This window comes from Microtus oregoni, unplaced genomic scaffold (genome assembly GCF_018167655.1).
Source record: "Microtus oregoni isolate MIOR12 unplaced genomic scaffold, Mior012 000016F_ref0000370, whole genome shotgun sequence".
NCBI classification, from domain to species: domain Eukaryota; kingdom Metazoa; phylum Chordata; class Mammalia; order Rodentia; family Cricetidae; genus Microtus; species Microtus oregoni.
In genome coordinates this window covers 6,847,093-6,864,277 of record NW_024543075.1, presented here as the reverse complement: position 1 = coordinate 6,864,277, position 17,185 = coordinate 6,847,093, and the positions used below count along the sequence as shown (strand labels likewise).

The 17,185-nt window shown below is 46.5% G+C and overlaps 1 protein-coding gene across 1 annotated transcript in view; it reads right to left on the bottom strand.

Moving 5' to 3' along the window:
• The window catches only part of Tcerg1l (transcription elongation regulator 1 like), a 181,210-nt gene that overhangs the window by 16,996 nt on the left and 147,029 nt on the right, over positions 1-17,185 (bottom strand). The window contains exon 9 of the mRNA XM_041666116.1: positions 3,812-3,941. Coding sequence (XP_041522050.1) covers positions 3,812-3,941 — 130 coding nt within the window. The remainder of the gene's footprint in view (positions 1-3,811; positions 3,942-17,185) is intronic.

Sequence of the window (17,185 nt, the reverse complement as noted above, 5' to 3'; positions counted from 1 at the left end):
AAATTAAGTTTACTCTGCAGGTAAATAATTGTTTTAGGGTAGGATTTGTGCTGCTTTTCTCTTAGTACTCTTCTGAAAATTGATTGATTTACTAACAAACAATTTGACATATTCAGCTCTTATTTTCTTTGATAAGTATGGGTTATGCTGATGTGGGAGGTCCTTCTGTCTTGGTTAATGAATAAAGAAACTGCCTTGCCCTGTTGATAGGACAGAACTTACGTAGGCAGGGAAGGTAGAACTGAATGCTGGGAGAAAGAAGGGCGGAGTCAGAGAGAAAGAGAGAGAGAGAGACCAGGGAGCCGCTGCAGCCTGACATAGATGTGCTGAATCTTTGCTGATAAGCCACTGATTAATAGAAACGGGTTAAATTAATATAAGAGTTAGCCAATAAGAAGCTAGAGCTAATGGGCCAAGCAGTGTTAAATTAATACAGTTTCTGTGTGGTTATTTTGGGTGGGCTGGGAACTAACAAGCCTCCTTCCCTGCTACATTATGCCATTTCATTTTATCAGCATGTCCCATGCCCAAGACACTTAAGACCAGCCCCAAGAACACAGAGCAGCTATTTACCCCCCAAATTCAAGGACCAGTAGCTGGCACAGGCGCCTGCCCTCAGGACCACCTATGCAGACCACTTCTCCTGTGACTGTGATAATAAGCGATGTTTTTGGCACCATCCTGGTGCTGCCAGATCTGTAATGAATGGTAGTCATGTGTGAATGTGCCCTGGAAAGGAAGAGGGATCAGACATACAGCAGGCTGCGGGGTGATACCAATATGCAGACACTTGGGAGGCGTACCCTGTGCCCTCTGCTGTAAGCTGACTTGACTAAGGAACCTCTGTTCCACACTGGCTTCACACAGGCTCCATAGTGATCCCTCTGTTCAGTTTGATCAATGACCACTATGTAATGAATATCCTATTAATCAATTCTTTCTTGTTTTTGACATAATTATGAACTCAAATTCCAGGACCTCTCCTGGAGCTGGCTATGGTGTCAACCAGTGTCCATAAGGCCCACTCCTTCAGACAGACAGATTCTGGGGGTACCCAGAGGCAAGTCTGAGCCCTGCATTGCTTGGGTCCAGCACAATGCAAAGGACTTCCCTTTCCAGCCCTGGCTAAGCAACACTGAGCACCAAGGATGCTACAAGAAGAGACTCCCAATACCCTGTCTCCCGTGTACTCAGTTAATCAGGAAGGGAAAATCCGGCAACCTGCTACTCAATTAAATAGAGCTTTAAAAAAAGTTCCCCTGTGATTTGTGCTCGTACAAGGACTAAATAAATAAAACAGAAACCTTTATTGAGCCATTTCCTGCTGGTTACAAAAGCACATAACTAGAGCCCCTCCCTAGCCCATAATCTCCTGGGAAAACCCAAGTACTGTCTTTTGAAGATATTAGAAATCCTCCATGCCTGGCTTCATCACTCAATGAGCACACAGGTTTCTGAACTAAGTAGTCAGCAAATGCAATAGAAAAATCTTGTTAATCACTCAGTCCATAAAGTGTGACCTTTCTAACGGCTCATTCTTTAAGCAGCTGGAAGTCTCCTGAGCTGAGCTATCAAACTCTCATGAGCATGAGTGACTTATGAAATTGGCTGGCATATTTTATAAAGTCTGAGTATTGCAGGCGGTAGCATTGCTTTATGACAGTGTTGTAAGCTTAGATTGCCCTGTGCTACTCCAGAACTGAAGGGGCTCTTGGACCTTCTGCAATCAGCACAACACGGGCCCTTTGCTTCTCAAACACCTATTGCTCTTTTTGACTTTTATAGAAGCATCTCAAAAGCAAAGTCTAAAAATCCCTCACCCTGATAACTTAAGCATACAATCCCTCCAGCAAAGCCCTTTGGAGACCTTCAGTGCTCCATGAGTTTGTCCCACCTACTCCTTTGCCCAGGAAGGCAGTGCTGGCTCCTCACTCCATCCCTGCAAGCTTCCAGAAGACTGCATCAGTACATTGGACTCAATGCTTTCCAAAACTTGAAGTTGAAAGTTAGGCCAAATGATGGAGTGGACTTCTCCCTTTGACTTCTCAAAAGATCATGATCAGAGAGATGGCTTAGTAGATAAGGGTTCTTGTTGTGGACCTGAGTTTGATCCCCTAGGACACACAAGGCAGAAGGAGAGATCAAACATCCTCACATTGTCCTCTAACCTCAGCGTGTTTACTGTGTACTGTGTAGGTCTGTGTGTTACGCATGCACACATACACACACTTGCACAAAAAATAAGTAAATGGAACACTTTAAATAATTCATGGTGACACACTGGACCAGCTGGCTAGAACCCTGCAGAAATGATCGTGCATCGTCTTCCTGGCTGGAGGCTGTTCAGAGTAAGGGAGGAGGTAGAGCTGGTCTAATGGCGTGAGAAAATCTCAAGGAATCTTGGAGCCATGGAGCCAAACACAGGAACTCAGCCCTGGGGAGATGAATGTGGTGCTTTGTTCTCATGATGGCCCCCACCCCATCCTACTTCTGTTCTGTGGGGGCAAGAGTGCAGAGTCAGGAAGCAAACCTCAGCCCTTCCAGGGAACACCCCTTCCTCACACACTCCATAGGCTCCTCTGGTGCTTGCATCAGCCAATTAAGCACAAGGAGTAAGATATTGGTCACAGCCTAAACAACCTCCATAGAATACTCTGGAAATCCCAGGGAAATGGTCCAGCATATCCTGGTGCCATGGGATCTAGTATGGAAAGAACAGTTACACCATGGCAGGAACAGGAGCCCACATGGAGTGTCCCAGGGCAGACTGAGGAAGAAGTTCAAATGAAGGAACCCAACTTAAGACTTGTACAATGAATTTACCACTCCGTTCCACTGTTAGGATAGATATGGGTGAGTGGCCTGCATCGATTCATTCTTGGCCCTTTCAGTGTCTGAGACTGAGAACTGAGGTTTGCTTCTAGATGATGGTACATAAATAGGTATACATGCTCACATTCATAATACCAAAAGAGAGAAAACTGCCAGAAAGGCAGGTGGGAGTGGATGCTTTCCTGCTCAAGTCGCGAGGTGCTACCCCTGCCTCCATCCTTCCTTCCCTTGGCCAGCACCCAGAGCCCAGCTGGGCCTGGCCTGCCATGGGAGTGATGACCCAGCGCTTGCCCTCTCCCCAGTCCCTGCTCAGCGGCCTCTCTGCATCTGCTGCAGAGAAGGCAAAGGTGTTTCCAGGAAACAGCCTGGCAGGGAGAAGCATGCCACTGCAGAGTTTGGGAATTTGCTTTGGATTCACAAGGCCATTACCGTATTCATTACAATTACCCTCACACAGTCTTCATTACTGCCTTCTGTGTTCTGCCGCACTCTGTGAAGAAACCCAACTGGGCTACGATATTGTACTGGCTCAGTTTTGTGCCCAAAAGCCAAAGTAAGAAATAAAAGTCCTGGTTTCGCATACAGTTTCCTCCACTCAAAACGAGATTCAGAAATCACTTTATTTAAAAACAGTCTAATTAATCCAGAAGTGTGAGATCCCCTGTTGGGTTAAGATACCCATAGCGGGTCATCCCTGAGGTTTGGGCCCTGAAGCCTGGCCTGAGGATGGCAGAAGTCTTTCCCACACTGGCTGGCGTCCCTCCAACCATTCCAGCAGCCCATGCCTTGCGAAGCCCCCTCTCCAAGAAAGGAAGCAGAAGCAGCTCTTCCTGGGGTTTGCTTGGGCCTCAAATCCTTCATCTCCTAAACACCCATCAGCCTAGGTGCAGGTACAATGGGGAAAGACCAGTCCTTCCCGAGGTTCCCCAGGGGCCCTCCTCCTCCCCACTATCTCCCCACGGATGTTCAGGGTTCTTACCCCTCTTTCCAGCAGCATGTCTCGGAAATGGGTCACACGTTCCTCCAGGGGCAGGAGAATCTGTGGGGGTGGCGTCTGTGGCCCCTTGTCTACTTGCTGGGTCTCCTCTGGGCTCTCACAGCTTTCAGTCCTTGGGGACACAAGATGCAGAGTTAGCCACGCCCGAGGAGATCCCACTGGTCCCCACTGAAACCTTAAATCCCCCTGAGAGCACTGTTTACAGAGAGAAAAGTCTTGAGTCAGATCTGCTGGCTCATGCCTATAATCCCAGTTAGTGAGAGGCTGAAGCAACAGGACTGCCAAGGTTTGGAGGCCTAGATTATAGAGTGAGATCTTGTCTCAATTAAACAAGAAAAGATGGGGAAAAAGAAACAAAATCTTGGAAAGCTCTTTGGGCTGAGTTGGCAAAGGAGACTTTTCTTGCCTTGAAAGACAAGTTGCTTTGCTATGTTCAGTTGGGAGACTGAGATTAAAGTCCTGGTCCACAGCCCCCGGTCCCAAGAAGAAAATGGCTGGGGCCGAATCACAGAGATGCCTCTAAAATGGCCACACCATGAAAAGCATACAGAGGAGGGAAAGGGAGGCCCACCCTTCTGAAGCACCACTTGAGCTGTGCTTGTTAAGGGGGCAGGGCTCCTGATGGGTCTTTTCATAGCTCTGCCTTATTCTAGAAGCACCTGGAAGTCTCCCCAAACATCTAAGTACCCATGTTGTTACCATTATTCCTCACGCTGGCTTCACATCACTGACAGGCTTCTGGGACACTCCTGTCTTTGAGGACGCAGCAGGCCCTTGCCCTGTCCTGCGCTCCAGAGCTCAGTCTGACCTTTACCCCAACCACTCTGATTCCTCATAGGATCTGCTCCCCAGCCCAAGTCCCACATCTGCCTATGGTCAGGCCTGTGACAGTGTCTGTTCAAAATGACAGGCGGTGTTGATGCTGCTGGGACAGCTCCAGCACCAGTCACCTCTCTGTACCATCCTCGCCTTGACTGCTCTCAGGCCATGTTGGTCTGTGATGGTAAGGGCACACAGACAATACTGCCGACAGACTGCCCAGACCTGCAGAAGTACACCCACAGGAGACACACAGAGCGAAACTCTGTGGAAGTCTAGCATGTGCCGAGAGCACTCAGCATTCTGGGCCTAACACGGGTTTTGGTTCTCACAGGGCTGTCTGTAGTAGAGATTACTCCAAACAAATGGGAAATGTGTGAAGGAACAACAATGGGGTGCTGAACCCATGCGGGGATTTTATTTATAGACCAGCTATTTCAGGACAATGTACCATCCTCGCTTCTTCTATGTCGATGCGGAATTCTGAAAAAGGCAAGTTACCAGTTGATCTGTGATCACGCCAGACTGCAAGGTTATAATTAGGACTTCTTTGTAGTGAGCTTTTATTAGCCCAAAATAGAAGTGTGGAAACAAGGCTTGTATTGTTGTACCTGGAACCCATTATGATCTCCTGTTATTGCTTATCCAACAAATTATTTTGTTCAGAACCACCGGATGTCTTCCAGGGGATGGGGCTCTTGGCTTGCCTGGATGAGTCAGAGGCAAGTGCAAAGATACGGTCATGTTTTTGGGTTCTTGTGTTAGGGTGGGCTTTGTACCTTTAATAAAAGCTGAGTGCTCCCTGTGGGTGGCAAAGCTTGCTCATTCCGAATTTCCCCCAGAGGGAAAGGCATATGAGCACTGGCTTGGTATCTAGCATGGCATGCCGCGCTGGTGTCGGGTCTTTACAGAACCCTCAGCTGTCCCACACAACAAACCTCACTTGTCACCCTGCTTTTATAAATGTCCTAGCGCTAAGTAAAGTTTGGAGGGGTTGGTTTTTTCCAACCCTTCACCTACAGATGATGGTCCCCAACTCTAGATACCAGCACCCCAGAGTCTTCCAACTCCAATGGAGAACTCCTGTTTCCTGTTAGGCAGAGATATTGAGGTGACCACCTCCCTCCCTGCAGAGAGGCTCTGACCTCCCATGACTGCTCCTTAGCCCAGCTCTCTGTGTACATCAAGATCACCCACAACCTTTCAGATGCCTCCCCTTTCCTTTCAGATCACACAGTTCCTCCCTGCAGAGCCTGCCAGAGGCTAAACTAGTTGCCCAGGTAACACAATGACAAACCCCAAACATCTCTCTGTGGCAATCTAGAGGGCTCAGTTCCCTCCACAAGCCTGAGTCACTAGGCTGTCTCATCAGGGTCATCTGTCACACTACCCACATGGAAGATGTGCGAACCTGAGCTGCAGGATCAATTAGGCAAACCCATAGACCCTATGCTCAGATACAGGGTGATTGCAATGCTCATCTTGTAAGCTGCTGGAGGTTAAGAGTCTTGCTAACTCTGTCACCCCTCACATCCACATGTTCACAATGTGACATGCATTGTATCAGACACAGAGAATTTCAGGCAAGCCAGGTACCTCACCCAACCAGGTATGCATTTTGGTGGGTATGGATTAAAGTGGGGCATACACACAAGCCACAGGCCAGGGCTGAAGTCCCAGCATCGTAGGACCTAGTATAGGTGGTGTTCTTAGGCCAGGTCTCTGCATGGCATGCCTATCATACCAGCATCTTCGCAGGAATAGAAGGCCTTTAGATTGAACATGAGAGAAGAGAAATGAGGGTTACTGCAGGTCATTGCAGCCATGAGGACACCACCCTGTGCAGAGAGAGCTGTTGTCTGGGAAGATGCTAGCTCTAGAGGAGAGTTCTGTGGATGTGATGGGCTTAAGGGAAAAAGCACCAATGTGAACATGCCGTGGGATCAATGTGCTCTGCTCCTCACCATGAGGCTGCCTATGTATACAGACGAGCTGTGGAAATCTCTGGATCTTGTCAGTGAGGTATGAAGTTCTAACAAGATGGTCTTGACATGGCTGCAGCCCAGTTCTGTGATGTGATGGATCTTGTTGACTCCACCCTGCTTAAACAGTGAACATAAGGGCCACCTCTGTCTTGGCAGCACTGCCTCCCTGAGACAGCAGCTTTTCTCTATACAGGGTGGCAACCCTTGGCTGCAGTAGCCTAAAACAGCAGCAGATTCTCTCCTCTCGTGTTCCTCCTTGGACAACAGCCAACCTGAAGGCCTTCTTGGCACAGCCTTATCCGACAGGGATGGCAGAAGTCATAAAGCCAGCACAGCTCTTTGACAAAGAGCCAGCAAAGCTGAGTCACATGATGGCTGCCGTACCACCTTTGATTTTTATCTCCACCTGCTACATATTTGAGAGACTTTTAATATTTGTACAATTTGGAAATATTAAATTGATGGAAAACTTATGAATCATTTGTGTCATCTCCCAGGAATACTATTTCCAAGCTTCCCAAAGACAATCCTGAGCATACTATCCTCCCTCCTGCTTTAGTGAAATATCCTGATCTACTTGAAGGTTTTCCTGACACCTTGGAGGTTGTGACACACATAAAGAAGGCAGAGATCTCTTTAAGAGGCTGTGAGATATTTTTGAGACATCTGTCCCTATACTTACTCAGGAACAAGATAATCAAAACAAAATGAACTTTAAAAGGTCAACAAGATTTGGTGGGCTAGAGGAGTTGGCCACAGATCAGACTACAAGTCTCTTTCCATTATACACCCAGGCAATTACATGACAAATACAGCAACCAAGTTAGACTAGCTGAAGCTACCTCTGTCCTACACAGAGACTTATAAAGATGGGCAAAGAATGATATAGAAAGATAATAAAAATATTCTATAATATAAAATCTATACATTATATTATGAGAGAATTTAAATACTAACTGCAGCAGCTTTGGCCTGAGGCTATTTCTTGGGCACTCTGACCATTAAGAGTTAATACTACACTGCTTGGGACATCACACTATGCCCGGGATGGCTTGAAGATTGTTTTGGTCAAATATCCTTGTAGCATGATAATAACTTATCATATGCCTCTAAATTCTTAAAAATTGGGTTATGGGTTTAATGAGTAAAAATGATAATTCTGTTTATCAATGGTGTCAAAACTTGAGGGAAAATGACTAGAGATGATAACTTGGTTCTGTCATAGTTTATTAATGATGAGTAAAAGATGAACAAAATGAAGTGAGCTTATTCACAATGACTAAAAGATGAGCAAAAGGAAGTATCCCCAAACAAAAATGATATGATCTATGCTTTGGAACAACATGAATGTATCCCTAATTACTAAATTCTGCATAAATAAAGAAGCACTCTGGCTGCTAGGCAGGCAGGCAGCAAGATTCCCCCAACCATCATGGCCTGGCTCACTTCCTTCCCTCGCCAGCTCCTTACATCCTCTGTTTGTACCTGTCCACCATTGGAGGCAGCTCCTGGCACCTCCTATTCCTGCAAAGCAGCTAAAACAATACAGGGTAGGGAGTGGCAGCCAGAGGCCCACCCACTCCAGGAAGACATCACTACTTTCTGCTATGCTGGGCTTCATCTCTGACCCCTCCCTGTGGCTGGGGCTTGGTGTGTCCATAGCACTCTTCTGCTGTTGCTCCTACAGATCTGGTGAAGAGGCCTCTTCTGTTGTCACCCAGCTGATTACCAGGAGGTAACACCAAAGGCAGCTGTCCCCTGCCTCCAGAAGATCTGAATTCCGGGCTCTGCAAATGAACAGTGAGCTCATCTCCGCCAGTGCTGGGCACTGAGGCCATGGGCATATGGAGTTTTAGTGATAGAGGTATCTACAGCGTGGCCAGCCTCCCCTCTGTCTGTCTCAGTTTGCAGGTGCCCACCACCAGTCTGAAGGCCCTGCCAGAACCAGCCCAAAGGCCTTTTCAGATGCCAGCTGGAGTTCCCAGGGGCTCACAGTACCTTGATGTACTTCTGTGTCATGGCATATCCACAAGGCATATCAGCTCTTGCAGCTGAACTACTGGCCAGTGACTATACTGATTACTTCCCTGGAGACCGTACAGGGTGGTGATGGGCAGAGTGGGTGGCCTGGATCCTCATGATTTGGGCCTGTGACAGCACTTGTCAGGTCTTTGACAGAATTCCTGGCAGAGAAGGAAACATCCTGACTGACTAGAGGGTCTGTATTATCCACAAGCAGACACTTTGCAGACCGCAGACAGGACCACACTTGAGCTGCCACCAACGAGGTGATCCAGGTTGTCCTATTAGATCCATCAGTCATGTGGTGAGCAGTTTAGGACTCAGCTCCAGCCACCACCATAACCAGAATATAAGTGGGGACTTCTTGTGGAATCCAGTATTTCCACTAGTGAAGTAGCTAATCACTGGCAATCAATGAAACTCAAATAAAACTCTGGAACAATGGGGTTTGGGCACTTTCTTGATAAGACCACACCAGTCCCTTGTGCAGGCAGCACACACTTGCTCTTCAGAAACAAGGCTCCAGTCCTTGGGACCTGTCTGATTTTACCTGTCTCTTCTACTGACTGTTGCTGAGTTGCTCCCTTTCACAAATGGAAATCACCAAAACTCAAACCACAAGTATATCAGTTTTGGTGAGTTCTGTGAAGTTTTGACAAATTAACCAACTTAACCTAAAGGAAAGTCAAGGATCCCCCACATGCATGGCCAAATGTGGCTTTGTGGGCAGATGTGTGGATATGTGGGCAGATATGTGGATATGTGGGTGATATTCAGAGGGACCGCCTCATCACACTGCTGTGGAAATACAGACAAACAATGTGACAGGTGGGTCCCTCAGTGTGTGACTGGAGTTAGAGAAGGTCAAGGCAATGTTGCGAGTGGCTTCATCATGCAGATTCCTGAGGTAGCAAGTATCCTCTGTGTCCCCTTGTGATGCTCTGTGCTACCACCAGATTCAGTTTTTCAGGTCTTGAACCTCTTGACTGTGACTTAATTAACCTCTATTCCTCAAAAAGTGACCTAGTTGCTGATACTCATTCAGTTAAAGCAGCTGATATGAAGACATTAGAGGCACCTTACCATTGGTGTCTGCAGTGGGAGTCAGCATGTTGGGATAGAGTCCCTGATCTGGGGGCCTGGGCTGTCTTATGAAGGTTGGCTTTCTTAAAGAGCCATTCCCACATCTGTTTCCTACAACTGCAGAGCCCAGTACCTGGGTTCCTGTGGGCAGTGAATGGCTTGTTGCCCTCCTCACCAACAATTACTAAGTAAATCCTTGTTGGGTTTGACTTTGTGGTTACAACTTTCTTGAAGACATTGAACGCAGTAGAATTTCAGGCCCACTTCCTAAAGAGAATCGATTTTGCTGCCTTCAGCTTTCCTTCTATGGCATCTATTAGCCCTACGTCCTCATAGCCCCACCCTATCCCAGCTTTTGTCTTAGTGTTGTAGCCTGGTGACTGCAGAAGCTGCCCAGTGTGCAATTACTGCCACGTTGTTTAATCCTTCTCAACGTGTGGCCGTGGGCTTCTAATGTCACTGACGAAGGTAATCAAAGAAATTTATGACAAGAAATTTTCTTTACAAATGTACCATAGTTCAGAGTTTTTTTCAATGCTGCATACAAGTCAGGAGCTGAGAGAGAAATGGTAGGACTCAAATAAGGTTGGTTACCCCAGCAGTCCGGGAGTTAGCTCTGCCAGAGAGTGCACTAATTTCTCCATTCCCACTGTCCTTATGCCCGCAATAGCCATAAAATTGGATTCACATTGTGGGGTAGAGGGAGAAATGTTGGGTACGAATTAAGTTTGCTCTCCATGGTCTCACACACCTTAGATCTCACCCTAAAATGTAGTGTGGGACCTTAGGCAACTCTTCTTGAACCCTATTTCATTGTTGTACTTTTTCTATCCATAAAATTTAAATACTTATAGTATCTGTCATTTGAGATTTTGAAAAAATTAAATGGGAGAAAAATGTCTAGTGTTTATTTACAATTATCTGTGTAATATCCCTTTTAAATTGATATCACATGCTTAAATGGCTTAGTACAGCAGGTGGTTTGTCAATGACTTGATTTGGGATTTGATAACAATGGTGATGATGGTAATGATGATGGTGATGCTATTGGGACCATGGCATGATGATGATGATGGTGATGCTGTTAGTAATGGTGGCAATGATGCTGATGATGATGGTGAAAATGATGGTGGTGCTAACAATGATAGCAATGACATGAATGATGGTGATGATGACAGTTGGGAACCATTTTTGGCTATGGTGGCTTCGGCCATCCATAATTGCTCCTCCCCAACTAAGCTCCAGCTTCTGCCTAGCTAGGGACATATCCCCTCTTATTTGATTTAATGGATGGGGAGAACTGTCTTCCAGAAAAAAAAAATGGCTAGGAATTTATCATCAAAATATCACCAGCCTGTAACTCTGGTGTTAGACACAATATAAAATTCTTGAGGAATCAAAGTTTCTGTGAATCTTTTTGCCCTATGGGGCCTCCGACATCTTATCGTGGAGTGTTACAAATGATCTTCAGATGTAGTGCACTTTGAGCGATCTCTGTGTCTGGCATTTAGCCTCCACGCTGTGCCGTGCAGGGGTACGCTTCTGGCAGCTGTAAAGCAGGTTGGCTCATCAATCTGGGGCTCTGGGGTGCTGCGGTTCTGGAAAAGACCAGAGCAAGGGAGCCTCAGCTCTGCCTACACTGTTCAGGCGGGGACACAAACCTCATGCTGCTATGGGGACAGATGACTCTCTAAGGTGGATCAGAGCCATAGGCAAAATTTAAGCTGAGGACCTGGCACACTTCTAAGCCAGAAATATGCAAGAAACTGAGCAGAGCTGTTGTTCCTCTGCTGTCTTTTGATGGTTTACAAGGACGTTTCCCAGCATTCACCAAATCCCTTATCTGCTATGCCCCAGGCCAGGAAGGTCTCGAAGGCTGGGTAACTATTCTGTGTGTCCTCAGTGTGGGCATATTTACTCATCTCTCCCACCATCTGCTGACCTTGTGGTTACAACTGTCAGTATACGTCAAAAGCCACACTAGACATAGAGGACAGAATAAAGAGTGACAGAAACATCTGTGTCCTGACTTCATACATTTTGGGTCCTATAGCAAGCTGGTGGCCCTGTGGGCAAAGGTTTTTTTTGTCATTCTTAAGCCATGAGTCCCTTGGTTGTGAATTAGCTGCTGAAAAGTATCTTGATTATATAATTCTCTGTGTAACCACATCAAACCCTCTAAGTTGAGATAATGCATTCAAATGGCTTAGTACAATAGCTGATCAGCAAATGGTTCTGATTTGATTTATGGTGGTGGCCTCTTCTGACTTGTGGCAGAATCCCAGTGAGCCTGGAGCTCCAACTCCTGGAACCACCAGAAGCAAGACATCTTTATAGCAGACCAGGCAACAGGCACTGGTTGGTGCACCTGTTCCATCGGTGGCTCTGTGGGGTACTATGCCCCTTTTATACTGCTCTAGCGCTTGGATTAGCTAAATCTGGAAGGTTTCCCAGCAGTCACAGGTTCTTAATCAGTAGCAGATGTGTTTCTGATATGCCATCCTGCGCATCTCATCGGGGGCACATGAAGGTGGGTCTGGGAGCTGACATTTACTGTAGTCTGCATACAGCACAAACTCCCTAGGCAAGCTTGGCCAGTGACCTTTCCCTAAGGAAGTCCTCAACCAGACCAGGTCTCGGCCAAGGGAGAGTAGTGTGTATTTGGAGCATGATTGACACTCAGAGCAAACTATAACAATAAAACCCACTTCCCTCCCTCTACCTACTGCCTCCAGGCAGCATAATAGTGATGGTGATGATGATGGTGATGATAATGACAGTGGTCATTTGTGGGGTATACCTTTTGGGGACTATTGAAGAAAAGAAACAAACTGTGGACACATGCATCTCAGAATACAAGGCTCTTTGGAAATCTTACTTAAAATGGAAAGAAGCCTTGTGTACTCAATACAGGAAAAGCAGGGGCCATTTTTAAAAACCTTCTTAGATCCATCACCCAAAGCAGACAGAGTTGCAAGAAAAATAAAACAAAAAGCCACAGGCATCTTGACACACTGAATTATGAATGGGTGCTGTCTGATCACAGTCTCACAGTTCTTCAGTATCGGCAGCTGTCTGAGAAGAAGGCTCATGGAGCCCCCACACCATGAGGCCCTGAGCACTAGCAAGTCCATAGCGCCACAGTGAGCAAAGCCCTAGGGTTAGAGACACCTGAATTCAACCCAAGCATCTCTTCAAAATTGTAGCTGGCATAGAAGTGTCTAAACTGTAGGAAAGCCCATGGGATACGGGGAGGCCGTGGAGGGGTGGGGCTTTGAAAACTTCCCAGGTAAGACCTCCACTGAAGGAAAATTAGAAAGGCCAGGAGCACCAGGGACAACAAAGGCAAAGGAAGTTGTGGGGAAGAGAGCACAGAGCCCAAACACAGGACCCCTTTGTTCCTTACTTAGGAGAGGGTGCTAGGCTGAACTCAGGGGCACAGCCACAGCCGTACCCCATTACAACATAACATCAACATGGACAACCAAATCAAAGCCTCATCTGACTCCCAGCCAGTACACAGCTGAAATTATGGACAAAATAGGGTGGATACCAGCAACGAGGCAAGGATGGCACACCCAAGAGCTTGAGGAAAGCATAACTGTAGAAACTGAGCTAAAAAAATTAGAAAGAGTATGATATAGGTCACTAAATAACAGCACAAGGAAGAGCAGAAAACACGAGGGAGGAGACAATTGGAAAAAAAAATAAAGATTTGGAGAAGAAATCTAAGAAAATCAAAGAAATGTTTAAAAACAAACAAAAAAACATTAGAGAGGAAAAACTACAGTAGCCAGTATACGTGTGACCAAGGAAGACCATGTCTTAACAGAAATAGAAATTGAGGGGCCAGTAAAAGAGCCCAGTGGGTAAAGATGCCCGCTGCCTAGTGATGCAGGCCTGAGATCAACCCTGGAAGCCCACGTGTAGGTGAAGGGTGAGAACCCTCCACAAAGTTGTCCTCTGACCTCTATTTCTCTTTCTCCTCTCTCTCTCTCTCTCTCTCTCTCTCTCTCTCTCTCCTCTCTCTCTCTCTCTCTCTCTCTCTCTCTCTCTCCTCTCTCTCTCTCTCACACACACACACACACACACACACACACACTGTGCACACACATATGCACCATAGCAATAAATAAATAGACATGTAAAAAGAATTCGAAGTCAAGAAGGGAGAGAACCAGGATGCTAGGAAAGTGATATCGTGAGGTAAAGAAGAGCCAAAGACTTAGAGTCTCCAACAAGATGAACAATGGTGCAACAGAACACAGCAAAACACAGGCAAGGAAGGGACCAGATGTGAACAGACACCTCCATATTTTGGTAGCATACACTTCAGACCTGTGGCAACCAATAATCACCAAGGAGCATTTTTTTTTAATCAGCATTTTAAACACATCACTTATGTTAAAACCCAGGGGTTTGTAAGGAGCGGATCATCTGTGGAGGACACCAGGGAACGCATAAGTTGCTTTGGAAATTGACTTTGTCAGGAAAGAGCATCAAACCGTAGCCTGTGAAGCGCCTAGAATCATCTGGGGAGTCTCAACAAAGGGTTCTCTGTATTGGGTCGATCTGTGGGCATGTCTACAGGGATGGCCTTAATTCATTTCACTGATGCGGGAAACGCATCCCACTGTGAGCTCTCAACACCATCACCTAGGCAGAGGATTCTAAAACTGTATGCAGGAGGAAATGGAGCTGAGCACAGCAGGCAAGAGGGCATTGCATGCATTCATTCTCTCTCTGCTCTTAACTTCCTAATAATTACGGGCCGATAGCTGGAATTGTGACCTAAAGTAAATCTTTCTCCCCTCAGAGGCTTGTGGTTGGGTGTTTCATTCCAGCCGCAGGAATTAGGGCAGTGTGTAAAAGCATTTGCCACACAAGCCTGGTGATCTGAGCTTGATTCCCGAAACCCAGGTAAAGGTGGAAGAAATGAACTGACTCAATAAAGCTGCCCTTGACCTCCACATATACATGATGGCATGCGTGTACCCCACTCCCACATCATAAACACAGACAATAATAAAGAAAATTAAAGCAACAGTAGCAGAAAAATAGTCAAACTATTAAAATGCAAACAAAATGACAAACTTCAGGCCCCAGTGTTTAGAAATCTTGAAAGAATGAGTAGGTCAAATCACCTGCTACATCCCAGAAAGTCCTGGCCAGGTGTGATGACCTCCTGGTGGGAGACATTCCTGCACACCATAAACCTAATGTAACCTGGAGTCTGTGCAACTCCACGTACACAAGTGTAATAGGTCCAGCCTACACAGCAGCCTGCTCTGTAAAGAAGTTTTAATGTCTTTAGTGACGAGGAGTGGATGAGACAAGTTTAAAGATTAAAAGAAACTGAGACCAAATACCAACAGCCTGCAGAAGCTGAACTTGACTGAGACCCTTGTTTAGGACATGGACGTGTAAAAGAAAACAATCAAGGAACCTTGAACCCTCTAGGACTGGAGAGCACCTGATGATGTCAAAAGATTGCTCTTTGGACTGGAGGGGGGGGGAAGTGGGTGGATGGGAGAGGGAAATGGGAGGAGGAGAGGAGGTGGAAATTTTTAATAATAATAATAATAAAATAAAGTTAAAAAAGATTCTTAGTGGTTTACTTTCAAGGCTTATATTAAGCCATTATCCTAAGATATTTACAAATGAAATGTACACAGTGCTTGGGGTTTGTTTCAGAATACCTGGGGAGCCATGAACTAGAGCCCCCCACCCATACACACACACAGACGCACCTACAGACCAACCTAATATACACCAATCTTTGCTGAGACCCTTCCTGGGTGAATAGAAGTTGTGGGAGCAGGGAAATCTAAATGTGAGGGTAAGGTGTATTTTGTTTACTGTGTTGACTTCTTCTGTAATTACAGTTAAGATGGCTATTACAGGAAGTATTCCTTTGTCATCCTCACTGTGGGGCCTGCTCCAGCAGTGTTAGCAGGAAAGTGGCTTGCCCTTTCTCTCCCTTCAGCTCCAGGCCTGTTTGCTTGGATGGAAGGGCTTTGTCTAACCTGGGTATTACAAATGCACCAGCTTGTGCTGCTCACACTGCCCCTCAGAGGTGCTGTCCTGCCTCCAGGCAGGGCCTCAGGCAGCTTCCCTCTACAGGAGCACACACTGGTTTCCTTGTCTTGCTGGCCTTTGATCATCTGGAATCATAACCACCTTCCTCCCCCAAACTGAGTAGTCTCCGTCATAGAGGAACAACCACACAGATCAGAATTATTGTTTCTCGCATGGAAAACACAGTGTTGTTCATAGAAGATGAGAAGAAAGGGGCTTAGTGCCTCTGCAGGGTTTGGGATGTTCTAAATTGTTGACAATCTTTATTTTTATTAAATTATTTCATTTATTTTACATAACAACCAGAGTTTCCCCTCCCCTGCCTCTCTTTTTATCCTCTCCCTCCACCTCTCATCACCCCCACCCCCACCCCCACACATCTACTCTTCCTCTGTTCCAAAAGGGTAAGATCTCCCATGGCAGTCAACAAAGCATAGTTTATCAAGTTGAGGCAGCACCAAGGCTGGCTGAGGCATCCCAGCATGGGGACTAAATTCCTAAAAGCCAGGTCATACACCAGGGACAGGTTCTGATCCCACTGTTAGGGGCCCCACAAATAGACCAAGCCACACAACTGTCACCCACATGCAGAGACCATGTGACAGTCTATTTTATTAAAAAAAAAAACTATTGTGGAGATCCTTCCCCCACTTGACAGTGTCCCTCTGTGTTCTAGTGGTGATATGTGTGGAACTCCTGGCAGAGGAGTATCACACAATAAGCATTGGCTAGCTGACTTCAGCAAGCTTACTGAAGGCAGATGGGCCTCTGGAAAGAAAACATGCCATAGCCCTCTAGTGGGCACCAACCAGCCAACTTTGCCTTATACCATTTCATGTACCCCACAAGCTACCTGTCCACTTAAGAAACTGTCTAGCAACTTCGAAATGTTGCAGCCATTTCAGAATTGTCATGTGGGTCTCTGGGCTGCTGGTGTTCCTGGAGGAAGCTGAGAAACAACTGAAACCCCCCTCGCAGTTGTGGGCCTGGTAGCTTGACAATCAGTGGGAGGGAAGGTATCCTCAGGGTGGGAAGTGCCCTGGATTCCAGGCGAAAGGGAGTGTGCAGAAGGGAAGCGCATAGCAGAGCTGAACATTACAACTGGCTGCTGAAGAGAGGGACTCAGTCCCCAGAACCAGGACCAGAACCAGAAACCAGCACACTACCCAAGGCCCCTGACCATAAACTATCGTCCTCCGTGCCACTGTCTATGCAGTCCCAAATCCATACACACTGGGTGGTAAGAGATATTTCTTCAGTGTGGGGCTGATGAGGAAGGCAAGGTTTACATCATCTGGGAAGTTGCCCATTCACTTATCAGCCATCCACTTTGCCTGCCTTCCAGAGCCTCAACCTTTCATAGCAGAAA